Below are 18,969 nucleotides of genomic sequence, written 5' to 3' on the forward strand. Positions count from 1 at the left end.
TGTCTCATGAATTACAGAAAAGGGAAGGCTTCAGTTCAGACCATCTGCAAGTCAGCATATTCTACATATTGGGTCCTAATTTCAGTCCTTTTTGGAAGTGATCTGCTGAAATGTAGATGATAAAAAAGAAATGCCCTCAAAGAACATTTCATATCTGTATGCCATTTTTCTATTCAAGGTGTTTTTTTACTGGCTGCCCTAATATCTGTCCATCAGCAGGACAGCATGAGAATTCAGGACTATTAAGAAAAAGATGTTCAGTGAAGAAGCCCAGTGAGGATTTTTGTCAAGGCTTAAGGAACAGTTTTTCATTGGCATAAAAAAAAAACCTCTAAATGAATAATACATAGTGACACAAGGAGGCAATTATATGTAATTCTCTGTTCCCATATGAAAAACCTTCCATGGTAGTCTCTTCCTTATGACATCACTGCTCACCAGAGACGAAACCACTATATAATTTTAGAGAATGTTGGGAAATGCTTGGGGTTTTCACTTTCCACCATCACTAGATTAAATCCCTGCTTCTTACTGCAGAACTAAGTCAGCCTATTGGGCTGGGAGCTTCCCGGTGAGTGAGCATTGTGGTGACATGTTCAGAGTGTACTGAGGAAAGCAATGGCTGTGAAGGAAGAAACAGCCCGTGCTCCAGTTTCATTCACAGTGTTCAGAGGTATCTTTTCCACTAATGTGTGAGACTGCAGCCTGGTATTGAAGGCAAGTAGAAAACCTTCCTCAACCCTAAGAATCAGTGTCCCTTTCTCTCTGTGGGAGCATCCTTTTCCAGCAGCACCTCTTCCTTCCCTTCGTCCAGCTGCCAGGAGGTGCTGCCGAGGGTTTGCATGCTCTCTTTTAGGAGGTAAACCATGTTGGGGGACAGTGAGGCAGCAGGGGAGGAAGGCAATGGGAACCTGTGCCTGCATTTCCAAACTAGCAAGTGCAAAGCTTTACACAGATGCACAAAATGGAGTCATACTGTCCGTAAGGGTGTATGGGACCACCTGTTTACAGCAGAGCAATGTGGCCGCAGGCCAGCAAAGCAGCGACTTCCCTCTCCACCGAGATAGTCAGACAAAGCCCGATGGGGGACAAATGTAGTGGTTTTGTTTTACTCCCATGGAAAAATTCACAAGGAGTGGAAGTTAACCCACAATGACTCTTTCCAGGGAAACCGAACTGATTTCAGGTGGTGCTGATGAGTCCTTTGGTGAAAGTGAATGAGCTTTTAGATCTCCTGAAAAGTGAAAGGCAGCATCCCCAAACCCCTCTGAAGAATAAGGTTGCCAAATAAGTTTAACAGTTTGCGCCTCTTTTAATGGAAATATCACATATTTATGCACATAAACACAGTAAAGTACAAAGGATTAGAAAATGGGCTTAATTTTCAGCCCCCAATTCTAACATACTGTATGTTAATCCCTGAGAGCACCTGTCAATTGTCTATCTCTTGCAAGTGATACTGAAAGTGCAAATTCAAGTGCTCACCTGCAGCACAGGTTGCTTTTCAGATACTGAATCTGAGTGCTAATCTTCAAAATGCTAGGTTGGCAGTAAACAAAAATTATTAGTTAAACCATTCAATCCAATTTAATTCAAAATCCATCCTGATACCTTTGCCACAGACAGCTAAAAGATTGTCTTCCCTACTCTCCAAAGTAATGAGTTCAGCTTATATTCTGGTCATTCCAAAGCCATTGTAAAATTGGTGCCTATGAATTGCACAACACTGATGCACTTGCAGACTAAAATCCTCTTCATATTCACAGGAAGTGTATTAGCAGGTGCATATTCCTCCAGCTCTGACCTGGGAGTGTACCTGGCAATGCAGTCTGGCCAGCACAGCTACTCCAGCAAGAAGTAAAAAGAACAAGCTGTGTGCAAAATCCTTGTTTTAGACATCTGCCATAACCTCTGTCAAGCCCTGACACCACAGATGCGAGGTGGCAGTGCTGATCTGAGCACTAGGTTTCAATCAACTGAATTTATTTCTCCCATGACATGCACAGTTTCATTACAAATTCAGTGAGACCACAGCCAGGTTTTGTGCTGTGGGAGTAAAGGATGGAAAAGTTTCCCCTCTCTTTAATTAAAGGGAGAAGCCAGTGACAGCAGGAGGTGGGGTCTACCTGGCTTCCAGCACAGCTACACCTTCAGGAGGACACACCACAGCACATTTCAGTTCAAACAGGCACAAAACCTGAGCAAAACCTTACCCTGAGATGTGCTGTATGACTTGCTGTTTGTGTTTGACCTCTACTTCTATGAACATCATCTTTCTTCAGCAAGCAGCAGGTTTACAGCCCTTCCTTATCAGAATTTGCCAGGGTTTGGCAGGCTGCTCAGGCTGACTGCTGGTCAAACCAAAGGAAGCCTTAACATGGACTGCAAGAACCTGCAGCAACCTGTGGGAACTGCTGCTTGGAGATGCACTTACATACTGGGGAAGGTTTTCTCCCAGTGTTGAGAGAGAGAGGGGTGAGGTACGGCTCTCCCTGGGCACCCAGAGGTGTAGTATCAAAGATTACAGTGACATCTGACCACATTAGTGCCTGAGCTACCTGATACTGCATTTCGTAGTATATAGCTGGACTTGATACCTGGGAAAATTGAACTTCTTCAAGCTGCATAATTTTCTTGTCCTGGCTATAATCTGGAAAGGCTCACGATAAACCTGGTTTTTAAAACAGGAATTTAAATATCAACCTGAAAAAAGCCCACCTGTGCCTCACCATCTCCCTTATTTCACATTTAAATGCAATGACAAAAAATTCCCTGAGACTAAAGAGGAAACAACAGATAACGGATAAAGGGAAACCTAACAGGGGAGGCAAATCTTAGGTGATGGTGGCATTCAAATCTTATCTCAGCTTCTCTGTGGCTTCAAAGAAATCAGTCCCTGCCCTTGATTTATACCTGCAGAAGATGTGAATACCTCAACTGCAGAGATATTTCATATGCAGCCCTTTTTATATTCAACAGAGCAAACAATATGCATTAAGACCTGTATCCATACAGACTGTATAGAGCTGTACAGTTTAATACCTATCCTTAAACTTTGTTTACTGGAATAGAAATAAAGTGCTTAGTATATCCAAAACAATTGAAGACCTGGATTTTCACTGCCACCAACACTGGTATGTTTTAAACTTTTCATTATTACTATAAAACCTTGCAATACATCTACCTATGGAAGGAGAGGAAGGAATGTCTAGTGTCAAAAGCACAACTCCTTCATTTTGTCCATTACAAAATGAACAAACACAAAATATAAACCTGTCACATATATGTTGTTTTTCAAGCTGTTTCTCAGTCATTAACCTGGAGCTGGTAAAACAAGAATCTGCAAGAGGACCGCACCACTTAGAACTTCCTCTCAACAGCAGACAGGCAAACTTAGTAAGTCTTCCACCTCAAAATATATTTGTGCTCCAGCATCAGACATGCTGTGGCATAACCCTTGCTGTATTTCTGCACTTTAAAGGCCATTGCTCAGTATTCCAGCTCCATGAACAGTGGGCCTGCACAAAGGCATTCAGTCTGTTATCTTGCTCAGATAACAAGACTAGTAGCTCAAGAACCTTCTAAACAACTGCCTTTAAATCAGGTCCTGCTTCGGGTAGGAGACACCTGCCTCAGCTTTTGAGTCTCTGCTGCTCTATTCTTGTCCTGTTCCTCTGCCTTCTTCCGCTCCTCTTTTAGCTCCTTGTATCTCCATTTGGGAATCTGCAAATAGGGGTCATCCTTTGCACTGCTCCTCCTTCTCGCCTTTTCTGGCTGGAAGGTGGGTGGAGGAGCCTTGCTGACACGGACTTTGGGGATGACAAATCCTGGCCTGACGCTGCTCCGTCTAAGCAGGTGAAGCGGTAGGAGGCTTGCTTTCCTTGTGGCTACTGTGTTCACTGCAAGGCTGATGGGCTGCAGACTGGCTCGACGTTCCTTCTTCTTGGGGATCACTGTGACTTTGGAGTTCTGAAAGAGCTTCTCGTAGCTGCTAACGTGATCTTTGTCTTGAGATCGGATCTCCTCTGCTCTCTGCTTCTTAAGGATTTCCTGCACGGCCAGTCTGCGTTTACCGACAGAGGGTGGGCTGCCTGGGCACACAGTCCGGCATGCCAGAGCAATGAAAGGACTGCCCAGGCTTGTTGTCACCTTCACCATGTGGTCAAGGACCCCATCTTCTTCTGGGCCATAGAAAGACCGGAATGAGACAGCTGCCCGTACGCACTCAGAAATCTTCTGCAAACAGCTTTTTGGCTCTGCAGCCTTGGCAAGAAGTTCCTTCATCTTTGGCCATTCTGGTTTATATTGATCAGAAAACTGTTCTGGGCATGGTCTGTCCATCAGCTTTTGCATGATGAAGGCAGATTCTGATCTTCCTGTGAAACAAGCCCATTCCCATGAAGTCAGTCCACGGCTTGGGTCAGTCGCATGGACATTTGCCCCTCAAAAAAAAAAAAAATCAACGAAAACCAATTAGTGTTAATTAATGAAGTGCTCACACTTTTGTTGCTATGATCAGAGGTGAGTCCCTGCAAGAAAATGTCATATAAGATACACAGTAATATTTGTATCAAAATGAAGATGCACTCAGGACAGATCAGGTTCCTCACTTTCAGAACTCCTGATTTATTTAAAACAAACTAAAAAATAATAAAGCTGTATATATAAAATTCTCTTAATACAAATAATGAAATAATGAATTTCAGCTGCACTTAATCTTGACTGGCATTTTAAAATCCATTCACTTAGCTGACAAGAAGAGAGTGATGAATATGGAAAGAAGCAATTCTGTACACAAAAATCCTCCCCATACAGAATACTGGACTTTGCACTGATCGCTGCCACTTGTAAGGGAGATCTTGGGCTAGTGATCACAAGTTCCATGAAAATATCAACACACCGCTCACTAGGGGTGAAAATAGCGAATAAAATACAAGGAATTTCTAGAAACACATTTAAAATGTAGAAAAATAGGAAGAAAAAAAAGGGGAGTAGAGAAAACAAGTGTGCAATTCATGTTCTCTTGCCCCAAGTCTTCGTTCGCGAAGCCCAGCCATGATGATGATGATCTCTGAAAGGACAGAAGGGAATTAGGAAATGTTGTGAGGATGGTAACAAGGGTGAACAAATATAAGGAAAGTTACAATAAATGTCAGAGAGTAGATAATGAGTGAGATGGACCTTCAGCCTGAGCCCAGAACAGCTGTTCTCATTTACCTGAGATTACCAGCCCTAAGGAAATTAAGTAATTGGTAGCAAAAATACACTGTTACTGCCAAGTGGACCAGCCATGAGAGGCAGCTGGGGCACTGGTTAGACAGCAGAGGCCTAGACATTTGAAGTACAGTCTCAGGTCCTGAAAGAAAATGATTTCTAGTGACCTGTCCTCCGATTCCCAATTTATGATCTTTATCCCTCAATTCTGACATCTGTCCCCATCACCATTCTTTTTTTCATATGTTTCTCCATCCCTCTCCATCTTTGCCTTCCTTTTGATCTCTTCATGTTTCCATAAGCCCCCAAAGATAAGTTTCTTTCCTTGTTCTTCACTCTTATGCTTTCAAGTTGCGTTACACTCTTCTCCTCCTTTACAACTTAGTACTATATCCACATTCCTTGTCAACCAGGAAATTGCAGGGAAGTCCTCTCAGTTATGGTATTAGGGTGGGACTGTGGGCATTTGTCCATGAGGGTGGCATGTGACCAGTTCTGCTTACACAGAAGAGTTCTGTAAAGGACAGTGGAAGCTCAATACAAAGTACACTTGTGGAAGAATTGCTGCAGAACGAGCAGCAACAAGTAGTTTTGGAAGCTGAAGCTAGCAGGGCACTGTTGCAAATGCCCAACACATTACAGCTGGTGAATGCTAAAGGATGCAAAAGGTATGTCCAAAAACTGGCTTGTTGTCAACAATTAAAAAGAATCTCATAGATGTGTCAGGAACTTGACAACCGGCACATTATCCTGTGAATTGCACCGAAATGACCCTGGGCACACCACCTGGGCACACACATCTTGATGTTTTACAGTATGTGGGCATGTAGGTGAATGAATTAAATCAATAGGAGAATGAGTGAATATGCTGGTTTCAAGCAGAGATGTTTTTAAGCTGAAAATTCTTTGTTTTATATTCTACCTTTGAACTTCGACTGATCTCAGAGGGAGCTTTGCATGCTCCAGTGTGCAGACTTCGTTCAGCAGGTCTGTAGCACGTTCCCTGGGACAGGCGCTTTGCCCAGCTGCTTTAAATGTAACTCAGCTTTGCAACATTCAGTCACAGTTTACACGTTACTGGCCCTGTAGATAATTTCTGGGTTCCTTGAAAGAGTTTAAAGCTGGAATATGAACAACGTTTGACTTATTGAAGGGCTTCTATAGCAGATGAAGCACTGTTTTCAAACAGTAAACACAAAACAGACCTACACAGATCTTTCCACAAAAGAAAAGACAATCTATCCCATAACTTTGGAAGGAGATGTCGAGAGACTGAGACCTGAGGAAAAGAGTAGAGAAATACCGTGATAATTTTTTTTCTTCAGGATAGATTATCTTAGTGACAGCATTTCAAATTAGAATAAGGAGGAACTTAATATAAGGAATGGTAACCAGGAATTGGTTTGTGATGAGTTCAATACAACCTTCCCCACAAAGGAAGTTTTGGCATTACAGGAAAACAAAAGAAAAAACTCACTTTTAACCCTATTAAGTACAAGTTGACTCCTAAGTCAACTGAGAAAATTACTAAAAAGAGGATGCTAGAGACACAGATAAGAGTGAATATGGACAGAGATAACCTAAGCAAAAGAGCTGATCTCAGTTTAAGTGTAATTTGAGTGAAATTTGCAGAAATACAATTCAGAGAGAAAGAGCACAGGCGTACTGCACGAGTCAAGCATGGGGCCCAGATTGGAAGACAGAAAGGAGGCAAAGAGGAGGAAAAGTCAATCAAATCAAAGAGTTCATTAGCTCTGGATTGAAGAAGGGATTGCAAGATCTCAGAGGCAGCAGAGTTTGATGAGGTTCATGACTGCAGAAGTTCCAGATAAACCACTCTGGGGAGGAAAAAAGACATACAAACATACACCCTCCTGCTTTACTAGCCTGTTTTGAAACTTCCTACCCAAAGTTCCTACCCTTGAATCTCTCACATCTCAGGGTAGCCTCTTGCCCTAGTTCCTTCTTAACACTTGCCTGGATCTGTCCTCCTTCCCACTAGAGGTGACTGGGACCATGGCAGACTATGTGGAAGTTGTTTCCTTGTTGTACATGTAACAAGCAAGGAATTAATACAGGAAGAAGAGAAGCTAAAAGAATTGTTTTCAAATATAAAATTTAATTCTCAGCTTGTAAACAAGCAAGAGGTATAGACAGCTGTTTACCATTATCTTCAAGAAAAAGTAATTCCAGCTCTGATATGGTGCATCCAGGAGACCTTGGATCAGAGTTGTTAAAAAAGAGCAATGTGGGAAAGCACTCACTGGGGGTTCCCCACCTTTGCCTGGGAACTGCACTCAGCCCTTTTCCTTGTCTGAGCTAAGCCTGGCCATGTGCCTTGCTGGTTTGGACCCTGATCCACAGACTTAATTTCTTGTTTGACCTCAAGACTATCTTGTCTCTACAGACTATCCCTTGTCACCTAGACTGCCCAACAACCACTGCAGTATTGGCTGATCCTGTCACAAGCCCTGCTCTGTTCCTTCAAGGAGTGCCTTTGTTGATGAGGCTAGTGCTGAGGCCATGCTGTCACCATTGGCTCACCTCCCTTTGAGGAGTAGCAGGCTCCTGACAGATAAGTCACCAGGGCTTTTGGAAAGTTTATCTCAGAAAACAATACTAAGGAGTATTGAAATCCCAACCTTTCAACAGAAATCAATGCTCACTTTGTACCTTGTATCACAAAATCTCTTCTAAGGTGTGATTTAGTATAGTTGTATTGATTTTCTGTACAAGTCAGGAGACATTTCTCAACAAAACTGTCATTCAGTGGAATGCCTTATCTGGAATAGGCATGAATAGTCATGTCCCTTTGTAAATGTGATAGCTGTCTTATTGAACTAATTGTCATTTCAATGTAAGCATAGCCTACAAGTTCTCTTTTAGGAAAACTGCACTTGCCACTTGCCTTGCTTTTCCTAAAATTTGCCCTGAAGATCATTTTTCAGCACAATTAGTTTGAATACACATGCTCCTTTAGGATATCGATATCGTGTTTTATTAAGAAGGTTGAATGTCCTTTGAGATGCAAAATTGACACCTGAGTTTAAAAATGGGGAGTGAGGAAGCTGAGGTATTGTTACCAACCTGAGCTTGGTTGGCTACTGAGGCAGGCAGTATTTAAAACTCAGTCTCCAAATCTGCGGCCACTCTGACAACTTTACTAAAGCAGCACTGAATTTACACTGGAGATTACAGCAGGGCTTGACACGTGAATAACAACCAGCATTTCTGGCTGGCTCGCTTGATGAGTGCTGGCAGTGGCGCGGTCCTGGCAGCGCAGCAGCCTGTGACAAACTGCCGATGAGAGACTGAGTTCCCCCTCACTCCCTGTGCACTCACGAATAGCAAATTCACACGTTCCAAAGACTCACTTTGAAAGAGCGACATTACGTCCAAGTGTCTCAGAGTGCCTTAATCTTGTAGTGATTGACCTTGGCCACCCTCCAGGAACTCAAATTTCAGAAAGAGCAGTCACTTCAACAATCCAGCTCCAACCATCTGTCACACATTGCTGTTACCTTTTCCCCCATCTGACTGTGCTACATCCAGCATTCAATCCAGATTTCAAATCCAGCTGGGAAAGTGAGTTATTTTGCTTTACTGACCTCCTGCGTTGCTGTAAGTAGCTGGCCATCCATGGAGGTCTTACCCAAGCCACTGAACAAACACTGGGTTTAAACACCTCTTGTCTGTAACTCTTCTCTAAACACACATACCTGCTTTGTAGCTATGCAAGTAGACCCACAGCTGATTATGGGTATTCCTTCCTATGTTACCATGCATTTTTACGTTTTAACAGAACTTTGCCGGTTTATTTGTGAAATTGATTTTTTCACCAAATCTTTTAATAACAGTTTCTTTTACCTTCTTCAGCACAGTAGCACTTTATTTTCAGCAGTCACTCAGTATCCCTTAAGTCCCAAACAACTTCTAAATCCATTCTGAATGAACATCTTCCTCCTTCCATTTCAGCAGACTCTGCAGTGCTAAAAAGTACTCAGATATTAAAATGGGTGCAGGCAATTTACCACACTTCCTTTGTGTCCCTTATTTTGAGCTGAAAAGGTGAGGAACTGCAAAATATTCACCAGAACATGTATATAAATTGCAATGTAGAAACTCAAGAGCATATTAACTCTAGACCTCTTTAGTCAGTGGATGATCTCTGGTATCCTCACTGTCTCTGATGCACAAACAGGTTGATACAACTTTCTGTAGGTAAACTCAAGGTAGAGGACAAGAAAGCCATTTTCTGGATGGCTAAAGGTTTGTTCTCCCTGATATTCTGTTTTCTTTTGAATCATGAAAACAAGAAGGTGGCTATTCAGATGCCAGAGGCAGCAACCACAACGGTGATCTTTGATGTCAATACTTTCTGTACAAGAATCAGAATAACAAGGACTGAGTTATCTACAAAGCAGAAAGGTTGTGAAATAGCTTCTAGTGACCTAAACAGAAAGAACAAGCTTCCATCACATCTCTAGTGAGAATAATAGAAGGCTATGACACTGTAAGGCAAATTAGACAAGTCATAAAGTCTTAGGATTGGAGTTTCTTTTTAAGATTCATAACGGGCACTGGAAAACTCCAGACTAGCATCTGCACAAAGAATGTGTTAGTCCAGAAAGTGCATCTGTTTCTAGCAGTATGCTAGCTCTGACAGTCATTTCATAATTTTTTTAATAAAAATTTAACTCCAAAATGAATGATCTGATTCCAAAGCCCTGATTCCAGTGTAAGAGGCTACAGAACCTTGGAGAAAATGACATGCCAGTCACCACATCATCTAAACATTTTCTGTGTCATATTGATGTCTAGAAACTGGATAGTATTAAATGAATTATAGTAATATCACTACGCTCGATAAATTCCTGTGGCTTAAAATATTTTGATTATGAGCGTTTAGACTTCCATGACAGCAAAATTGCTGAAATGAACTACTCATTCAAGATCTCTCTCAATGAAATGGACTTGTAGGACTCTTGGTCTAGACAATAACGATATTCACATGTCATTTGTTATAATTTCCATAATATCTAATTTGTGTCAAGTATCTGCAACTGAAATACAAGAATAGATACTAATATAAGCTAGCTATTTAATTAGTATATAATGATTTATATACAAATTACTCAATATTAAAATACCATACAACATTGTGACTGAATGATGCTCTATGCTAGGACTCCTTCTGTAGAGGCTGTTACCCCTCCAGGGGCCTTCTGAGTCTCTTCTCCAGGACCCCTTCCACTTGCAGTGCAATACAGCTGGAAATTCAACTGCAGACAATAGCTAATAGCAAGAAACATAATTCCTGTTCTCAGATGTGAAGAGATGGGCCTGATCACTCCCTGTGCCATGACTCCCTCCTTGCAGCAAAGACAGACCTGCTTGTGCCCTGTTGCCCATAAACCTGGAGACCAAATTCAGAACTGTAGAGGCATTAGAAGAAAATCTACATTACCAAATTTCCCACCAGTGTTCCCTGTGGGATATGGCTCCTACACCCAACTCTCCTGATGGGAGCCAGAGCCTCCAGAGCTCTCCAGTCCCTGCCCCAGCTGGAGGCACAAGTGGAGGTCTGGCTGTGGTCCCACTACCATCAAGCAGGCAGCAAGAGACCTGCATATCTTCCCCAGCTGCATAATGAATTTCATTAGCTCCTTTTCTGCAGATTTTGATGCTTCTGCTCCCCAAACTCTCCTGGAGATAATGAATCTCACCCTGACAGCTCTTGGAGAACTCCTGGATGAGATTCTACAGGCAAACTGAGTGCCCCTGAACCCGCAGCACGTGCCTTCACCACCTTGTCTACGACTTATTTAAAAGCTGCACCCATTTCCAGGGAAGGCTGCACCACAGCTCACAGAGCAAACATCTCAAGAGCCAGTTTTCTTCTTGGTGTTTGTGTATGACTGTCTAGTATTTAGTTAGATGAAGACAAAGAAGCAGCAAAGCACTTTGCATACCTGCCATCATCAAGGCTTTCACACATTCTGTTCGGCCCTGCATTGCAGATTTCATCAGTGCTGTGAATCCAAATGCATTCCTCTTCTCAATATCAAGCCCGGGAAAATAGTTCAACAAATAGTTTGTAATGGTTATGTGCCCTTTAAAGAAATGAAAAAGCAGAGAAAATATGTCACAGAATGAAGGTACTCCCTCAAGGTTAAACCAAAAATTACTCCTGTGGGTTTGATAACTACAAAATGCAGATAATTAATAAGATCTCTTTTCTTTGTGTACTCTTCCAGTCATTGCAGTTATCAGCCTTTGGCCTGAGGGTTGCAATCAGCCTTGAGCGGCACTGACTTGTGACCAGAGTGTTGAGATAGAAGGTGAAAAACTTGGGTTCCCACCTTCTCTCAAGTTGCTCTCCTTTCTGAAAAGTCAGTTTAAGGTAAAGGAATAATTGAAGGCCAGAGATGGTTCACTCTGAGGTTGCAAGGGGCCCCAGTTTCTTGACTCAATGAGTAGCAATGCAAAGGGAATCCCTACATCTTAAGGAAGGATGGCCCATCACCATGGGTAACTGACTGCAAACCTTTTTCCCTTCCCTGGTAAAACTGAGCCTTACAATCATGGTGCTTCATTAAAAAGTGATGATTACGTATAGTTGTTTCAGCCAATAATACTTAAAAAACATGTCAGGCCTGATATGAGAGAAAAGACTATTTTGTGTAGGATCCCACATTTTTATTTTTCCATCTGACAGTGTAAAGCCACTTGTCTACTCACCAGTAAGAGGAAAAATGATGTTCGGTTTTGGTAGTAAAAAAACTCATGTGCCTTGTATGGCAGGATAACTGGTGTTAGCAAGGGCCTACTGAGGACCTTGAAGACATCTCTGGCTAAATGGTTGGAAGATCAATTAAGACATCAAATCTTTATAATTGGACTCTCAGGCAAATAGTGAGTGCCATTATGACTCATTTAAAACAGTTTTCCCTTCACTTGTCAATCATTTTATGATGCTTTGATGCTTTATAAAATAATGCAGTCTGTCAGGCAGCTGCAACAATCACAATTTAATTACTAGGAACTGTAAGAATATTCTCTCATGTCACTCTGCAGTCCGGTTGAATATTCTGTGATGCATGACATTCAAATTCATCTAGAAATGGTACTGAAGCAGATTATAATTTATACAGGACAATTTAAAAAATCTGTGGTGTCACATCTGGTCCAAATTTAATCAGCAGTCGCTTTGTAGCAACAAAGTCCTGCACCCACTTTGAAAAACAAGTTAAGAAAATCTTTACTGATTAATTTAAGATATTTTGCAGATGTTACTCTTTTTCTCCTATAATTTTTTATGCTCTGCTACCTTTCTGCATAACTGGAGACTCCTGAAACCTGAGCATATGTAGAGATAGTGCAGACAAACTCCAGAGTCTGAGAAAACCAAATAAAGAGCTCCCAGTACCTTGTGCAGTCTGATGAGAATAAAATATAAAGATTCAGCAAACCACAACAAGAAGAACAAAGCAAAAGTGAACTGGGTTCAGAGCAGGATCGAGTGACCTGGTCCTGCTTACTCAATACAGAGGCTTCAGCTCCACTGACTTTATGGAATAAGATCAGATCCTAGCAGGGTATTGGTTACTACTGAGAGTCTTTGTGCCCAAATTGTTTTGCACGACACTCTCTGTCTCACTGATGTAGAGCATGTCTTCATGAAGGCTTTGGAACAGTTGAAATACTGCTTTTTGACCACAGAAACCAGAGACAAACTGAAACAAGGAGAAATAATAAAGTGGAAGATTTTTCAGCAGTTATTACATCACTAACGATTTTCTTCCCTTTGTCAAAACTATAATTGCAGTAAGAGATGTTTTGCAAATCTGGGGTGATGCTAAGAGTTAATCCTGAAAGACCTTGCTCAGCCTAAACTCTCCAGGGGACTACAGATGGCCTTAAATGAGACAGAAAAAAATACCAACAATAAAATAACTAAGAAAGTTAAGGAGTTTGAGATTCTCAGAAGTTTCATGTCTCAGGGATTCCTTAGAACCTCTTCAATTTTATTCTGCAAGATCTTCTATCCTCTGAGGTTTGCTTCAGATTTCTGGTTCAAACAGATCTAAAATTCAAAGCGAAGCTCAGAGCTGCCAAGTTTTTGTTCAATCCTTGTCATACGCTTTTGATTTAAGGCCATGAAGTTTGCTTTGGTTCTCCTGTGTCTGGGTACACTAGCAGTGTGTATCTAAATCATAAACCAGGTGAGCCTTCTGTGATGCAAAGTCTGCTATGAAAGGCGTATGCAGCTCTAAAATAAACGAACCTGGCCTTGGCCAGTTTGGGGATACTGAATTCAAATCAGGCTTTTGCTGTTTGAAAGCCAGATCTGTCTTCTACCAGAACTGGCATGCTAAAGGTACACTTCTTCTCCCTGGGAGCCATACTTAGAGATCAGCACAGATGTCTGTAATAGCTTAATTCACTTAATTGCTGCCACAAAGGAAATGCCTGTAATGATGACAATATTGCCTAATAATCTATGTAAAACAGGCAGAAGGATAAGATGCATAGTAAGGAAGATGCTTTGTCAAATAACATTGCTATTTTGGATTGTACCTGCAAAACACTTTTGTATAGTTTGTGGATGGTGAATGGATGGAACAAAAGACACCCAGCATGCTTTATCCTCTGGGTGTTTTAGGTGTTTGTGTTCTCATGTCTTTCTTAATGAACAGAAGCTGGGATAACTTCCAATTTTGTGTTTTCCTAGCTCTACAGCCTTGCCCCAAACTGGTCCCTGTAATGTAAAATATCTATACTCTGTAAGCAAATATGACTCTGTCTGAACACCAGTGCATGCCAATTACCTTACACTGATGTAGCTATGTCCCCATCAGCAACAGAACTGACAAAAAAAAATAAAAGTAATTTTCCTCCTTCTCCCTTCTCTTTTTTAAATCACCCTCCTTCCTCCCTTTCTTTGCACTTGTTATTTCAATCTCTTGTTTGCATCAATCCCTACTTTTTTTCTGCATTGTCCTCATAATGATGTTTAATGATTTTGCTTCTGCTTCAACAGCATCACCATTCATTTCTGGGCACCACCTGCTGCAGGCTGCAACGAATTTACAGTTTTGGAAGGCAAGCTGTCTTTGAAAAGGGATATAAGAAATAAGAAATATTGAGAAACCAAATGAACAGACCAATTTTTGAACCTGAAATTTACACACAAAGCAGAACACTTTGTGGTTATTTTTGAATACCAGTAAGCTTGTTAAGAAAGTACTGCTTTTCACTGATCTGTCCAAGCTTTCTCAGGACAGCCCATGCAAAAAACTTCAGCTTTAGATACCTTTTTGAAGGATGAGAAAATCTCAAAAGCAATATGAGAAACTGAATTCACTTATCTTCTGAGACTCAGATTTGAGCATCGCATCTGGGCAGTCATTAAATGACATAAGCAAGTGTGGATTTTAAACTCCACTAGCACAAGTAAATAGGCCTCTCTGTCATCTCCCTTGGCATCTGTACCTCATAATACAAATGCAGCCTCTGCAACATAAGGAACAATTCCTCTGGACTGCAGCTTTTTTCCCATCCAGCTCCTCTTTGGGGTCTGGACGTACATGATGGCTCACTTGGCCAGTGGATCATAACAAAAATAGCAGCACTTTCTGAAAACTTCTAATATTACCTTACAATTAACTGAAATATTGTGGATTTGCTATTAGACTTCCCATAGGAAAACCCATACTTTTGGTATAAATAACAGTGATCTCAGAATAATTTATTTTGCAAAAAATGTTATATTTCCATGGCCTAAAGTTAAAAAAAACCCCACAAATAAATTTTCATCTAAAGGCAAGCTTGTATAAGCTTTGCTTCCAGATCTTTATAATACACTGCTCAGCATTACTACTTAACATTCAGCAATAATTAAGCAGCATCCATTGCACTGTAGCTCCTCTGATTGCAATGTTAACCTCACAGTAATCTCTATTACCACTACAGCATCTTGTGATAATTAATTAAATAACTAGTGTTAACCCTGTAGCTCAGGATTATCACAGGCAGGGGAAAACATCCAAGTTGCTGGGGGTTTGTATAAGCGTCTGCTGACTACAGTCATTTCCAATTGCTTTGGGGATCAATAGCAAGTGCTGGCAGAGAGTGTCAAGTGAATGTCAGTCCGCTGGATTAATTCTGAGCTCATTATCATGAGTTATAAAGGTCAGGAAGGAATGAGTGTTAAATCTTTTGTAGTCCAAATTTATATTAGGGCAGATAAATAAAAGTAGATTAGTGTTTTGGAGACTTCTCCACTTTCTTTGGAAAGCTACCATAACGCGTGACTTTGCTATGAATGTGACTACTGTGGTCACAATTGTTTCTTCCAGATTCAAGACCCATCTTGCAGGGACATGATAAAGACTAGGTGTACGTTTCCCTGTAAGTCACTGCCTTTGAGGAGCGTGCTTGAGGGATGCAAAGGAAATCTGGGATGCAGAGCTAGGCAACCCTTGGAAAAGCTTTTAGACTACAAAGTGATGATGGCATCCTTGGTGAAATTTTTCCCGATTTACGTGCTTTGGCACTTTGTTAACACTTGTAAGAGAAAACTTAAGCTTCCCTGTACACTTGAAAGTAGTAGCTCTCTTGGGAGTTTCTCTTACATTTAAGTGATCTGATACACTGGTTCACTGAATATTACCATGCTGGGAGGTATAAAAGAAAACCTGGGGCTAAACCTGCTCTCACTCCAGTTTGCATCAGGATTAACATGGTTGATGTCAATATCAGTCTGTTATAAAAGGAACACTGGCAAACACTAAATCTTGTTGAGGATTTCTTCCTTTTAACTATGCAGTGGATGAAGAATGTCTTAGCAGATAAGGTATTTGTTAAACGATGATACGTTTTCCTACAGTCAGGAATTACTACAGACCCACTGAGGTAGGTGTAACAAGCATGAGAGAAAAATACATAATCAGCAATAATATAGCACATTACACGTCCACAGTGTTCACTTGTCGCTTGCCAGAGCAAACATAGGAAATAAGCTTGAAAGAACAAAGCAGTATAATATTGCACACTTGGGACAAGATTTTCTTTATTTTTTAAGTTAAAATAATTAATGGTATCTACTAGAAATGTATAACTTTTGCTGTCTTAATCTACTGGATAAATATTACTGTAGATTAATTAGTTGAAAGAAAACATGACAAACTTACTTGAGAGTGGGTTTGGCCAGGATTATTTTACACAGATTAATTTCTTCTAGCAATTTGAAAAACAATCCTAAAAAAAGTAGCCAAAACACGCACTTCTCCCAAGACCCTGAGTGTAAGAGGTGATACAGAGAGCCTTACCTGCCTGTGCAGCTGTAATTAGAGCTGTGTTCCCTTCGTTGTCCTGCCAGTTCACATCAAGGTGAGGGCATTGTGCTAAGGCTATTACAATATCCACATAACCTTGGTAACAGGCAATGATAAGACCATTCTGTAAGTAAAATATAAAGTGAGAGGGAGGTTTACCAGACTCAAAAAAGTTCAGTGAAGAAGCATACTAGTCTGCTTTTTTATTTATTTTTTTTCCAGACCGAAGAACTGAAAAGGTATCAGCATAACTAGTGATTAGCTCCAGGCACAATGTTCAGATCTCAAACACTCCTTTTTATCTCTGCCCTTTGGCAAGTAACATTTGATACTCCTCAGAAATACCTAAGAGAGTAGGTATTACATTATGCTACATGCAAAGTAACTGCTTAAAAATGGCTCATGTTTATATGGCTATATACTCTATATCCAAATGAGAATAAATCTGTTTTTATTGTATAATAAAATGAAGCCAGCAGGTAAGATGAACTGGACCTGCTCTGAATATTAATTCTCTGAAAAACCACTACTTCTTCTCTGAAGGGGAAGTGTTAGGCAGGAGTTGTGTTCATACTGCCTGTTGCTATCTTTAAGTATTTCAGGTTTCCCATTAGAACTGCATCTCCTTTTTTTTTTATAATCATAAATAAAATTAAATTGCTTTTAGAGTTCCTGTTTAATGTCCTTTATGACAGTTGGAATCTGTAAAACTTCCAGGAGGAAGCCAAGACAGGAGGTAAACCTTGTAACTCTGCTTGGTACCCAGATAATGTTTCATTCCACAGGGGTAAAACTGACAATTTCCCTAAAATATAGCAAAATGCAATTGTCATTAATTAAATGGAACTACAGTACTTAATCCTGGCTGCTCACTTGACCACTAGGATGAACACCATTGTCTCTGGTCCTCGGGATTACTTGGGCAGCATTACTGCATAGGGCTGATGGGTTTAGAGGAGGGTAGGTGCAGATAAATTAATGCTCCCTGTGCTCCCTCTTCACTGCCAACACATAACTCAGTTTTCTTGAGCTCAGCATCAGTATCTGACTACCAAAAAGAGAAGAGTAGAAACACAAATCCCAAACTCTGGTAACCCTGCTTGCTGAAATGCACTCACACAGATATGTTGTCACAAGTTCATAACCACAAAAGACTAGCAAGAAGGAGAACCTGGTTATGGAAACAGAATGGACCACCCTGACTCCTCCATCCCTTGCTAAGCAGGTCTTACCTACACATTCTCTTTATTTCTTTTCCCCATGGACACTACTGAGACAGAGACATTCATCAAATGAAAGCTGTGCCTTCTGATTTATTATCATTATAACTATTTAGTTAATATTTCAGTGTCCTGCTCCACTATTTTTCTGGATAGTTCTGTTGGCTTAGGTGGCAAACAGCTTCATTGCCAACTCTTTAGGCTGTTCAGAGGCTATGTAGGTTATTTCTCAATTACATCTTTCAATAAAATAATTACTCCGATTTCTTTTATTCTAAATTCTCCCTTGTCCTCATCATGAAGCAACACCCACCACTGCTTTATAAAGAACATCTCCCTTTCCTTGAGAAGAGCCTGTAATACTTCAAAGCCTTCTATTGAAATTGTACAGAGGATTCTTCTAAAAGTAATTTTTTTCACATATATATATAAATTTTCACTCAAATGTATCTACTTTCCTGGTGGGATTGTTCTGATTAATCCCAGTTTTACTACAATGTAATAGCTTTAAGCTTTTAAAAAAATGTGTCAGTGTCCACTTGGTAAGAACTTCAGCATTATTTTAGTTTCTTTAATAATTTCATTTTTCACCCAATGTTGAGGACATAGTCCTTTACAACTCCAAAAGCTCTGCAGATTTAAAACACTACCCAGTCATTCAGTAAAATGTCAGTTACTAACAATAGCAGAAAACTAAGTCTACAATAATTTTGAGACCTGAAACTCTTGACAATAAGAAGTGAGGTTCTATTGTTCACTGAAAAAAAAAGACATTTTTTAAGAGAGTGGTTGTTCCAAAAACGTTGTAAGAATATCATCTCTAATGGATAAAAACTGTTTCACCCAGTATCTGGAGGATATTTTTACAGTGTATTTTCACTGAAAAAATTTGTCTTCTAAAAATATTTATCAGATACTTAAAAAAAAAAAGTTTTTTTTTTGATCTCTCTGTAAAAGAAATGCAAACTGTAAATGAGTAAAATTAAAATATTGTGAAAATACAGTAAAATTTTATAAAACAATAATGAATAACAAACATTAGGTCTTTTTTGTGAGAGATTTTTGCATTACAGTGTTTTGGGAATTTTGTCCTACTTTTAGTGGGTATGTCCATCAGATAGGACCTAACGCATCCAACGCTGGCATTCTGATTTCAGCAGATATGAGTCACAAATTATCTCAAAATCCATCAAACT

The 18,969-nt window shown here is 40.3% G+C and overlaps 1 protein-coding gene across 1 annotated transcript in view; it reads right to left on the bottom strand.

The window, feature by feature from the left end:
* Positions 1-1,288: 1,288 nt before the first annotated feature.
* The window catches only part of ANKRD33B (ankyrin repeat domain 33B), a 44,201-nt gene continuing 26,520 nt past the window's right edge, over positions 1,289-18,969 (bottom strand). The window contains exons 2-4 of the mRNA XM_027724292.2: positions 16,548-16,677; positions 11,187-11,327; positions 1,289-4,442 (exon numbers count right to left, since the gene is read on the bottom strand). Of these exons, the coding sequence (XP_027580093.1) occupies positions 3,601-4,442; positions 11,187-11,327; positions 16,548-16,677 (1,113 nt within the window). The 3' untranslated portion in view covers positions 1,289-3,600. The remainder of the gene's footprint in view (positions 4,443-11,186; positions 11,328-16,547; positions 16,678-18,969) is intronic.

The sequence above is a fragment of the Pipra filicauda genome, unplaced genomic scaffold, assembly GCF_003945595.2.
Source record: "Pipra filicauda isolate LSUMZ 115617 unplaced genomic scaffold, ASM394559v2 scaffold39_size4671491_pilon, whole genome shotgun sequence".
Taxonomy (NCBI): domain Eukaryota; kingdom Metazoa; phylum Chordata; class Aves; order Passeriformes; family Pipridae; genus Pipra; species Pipra filicauda.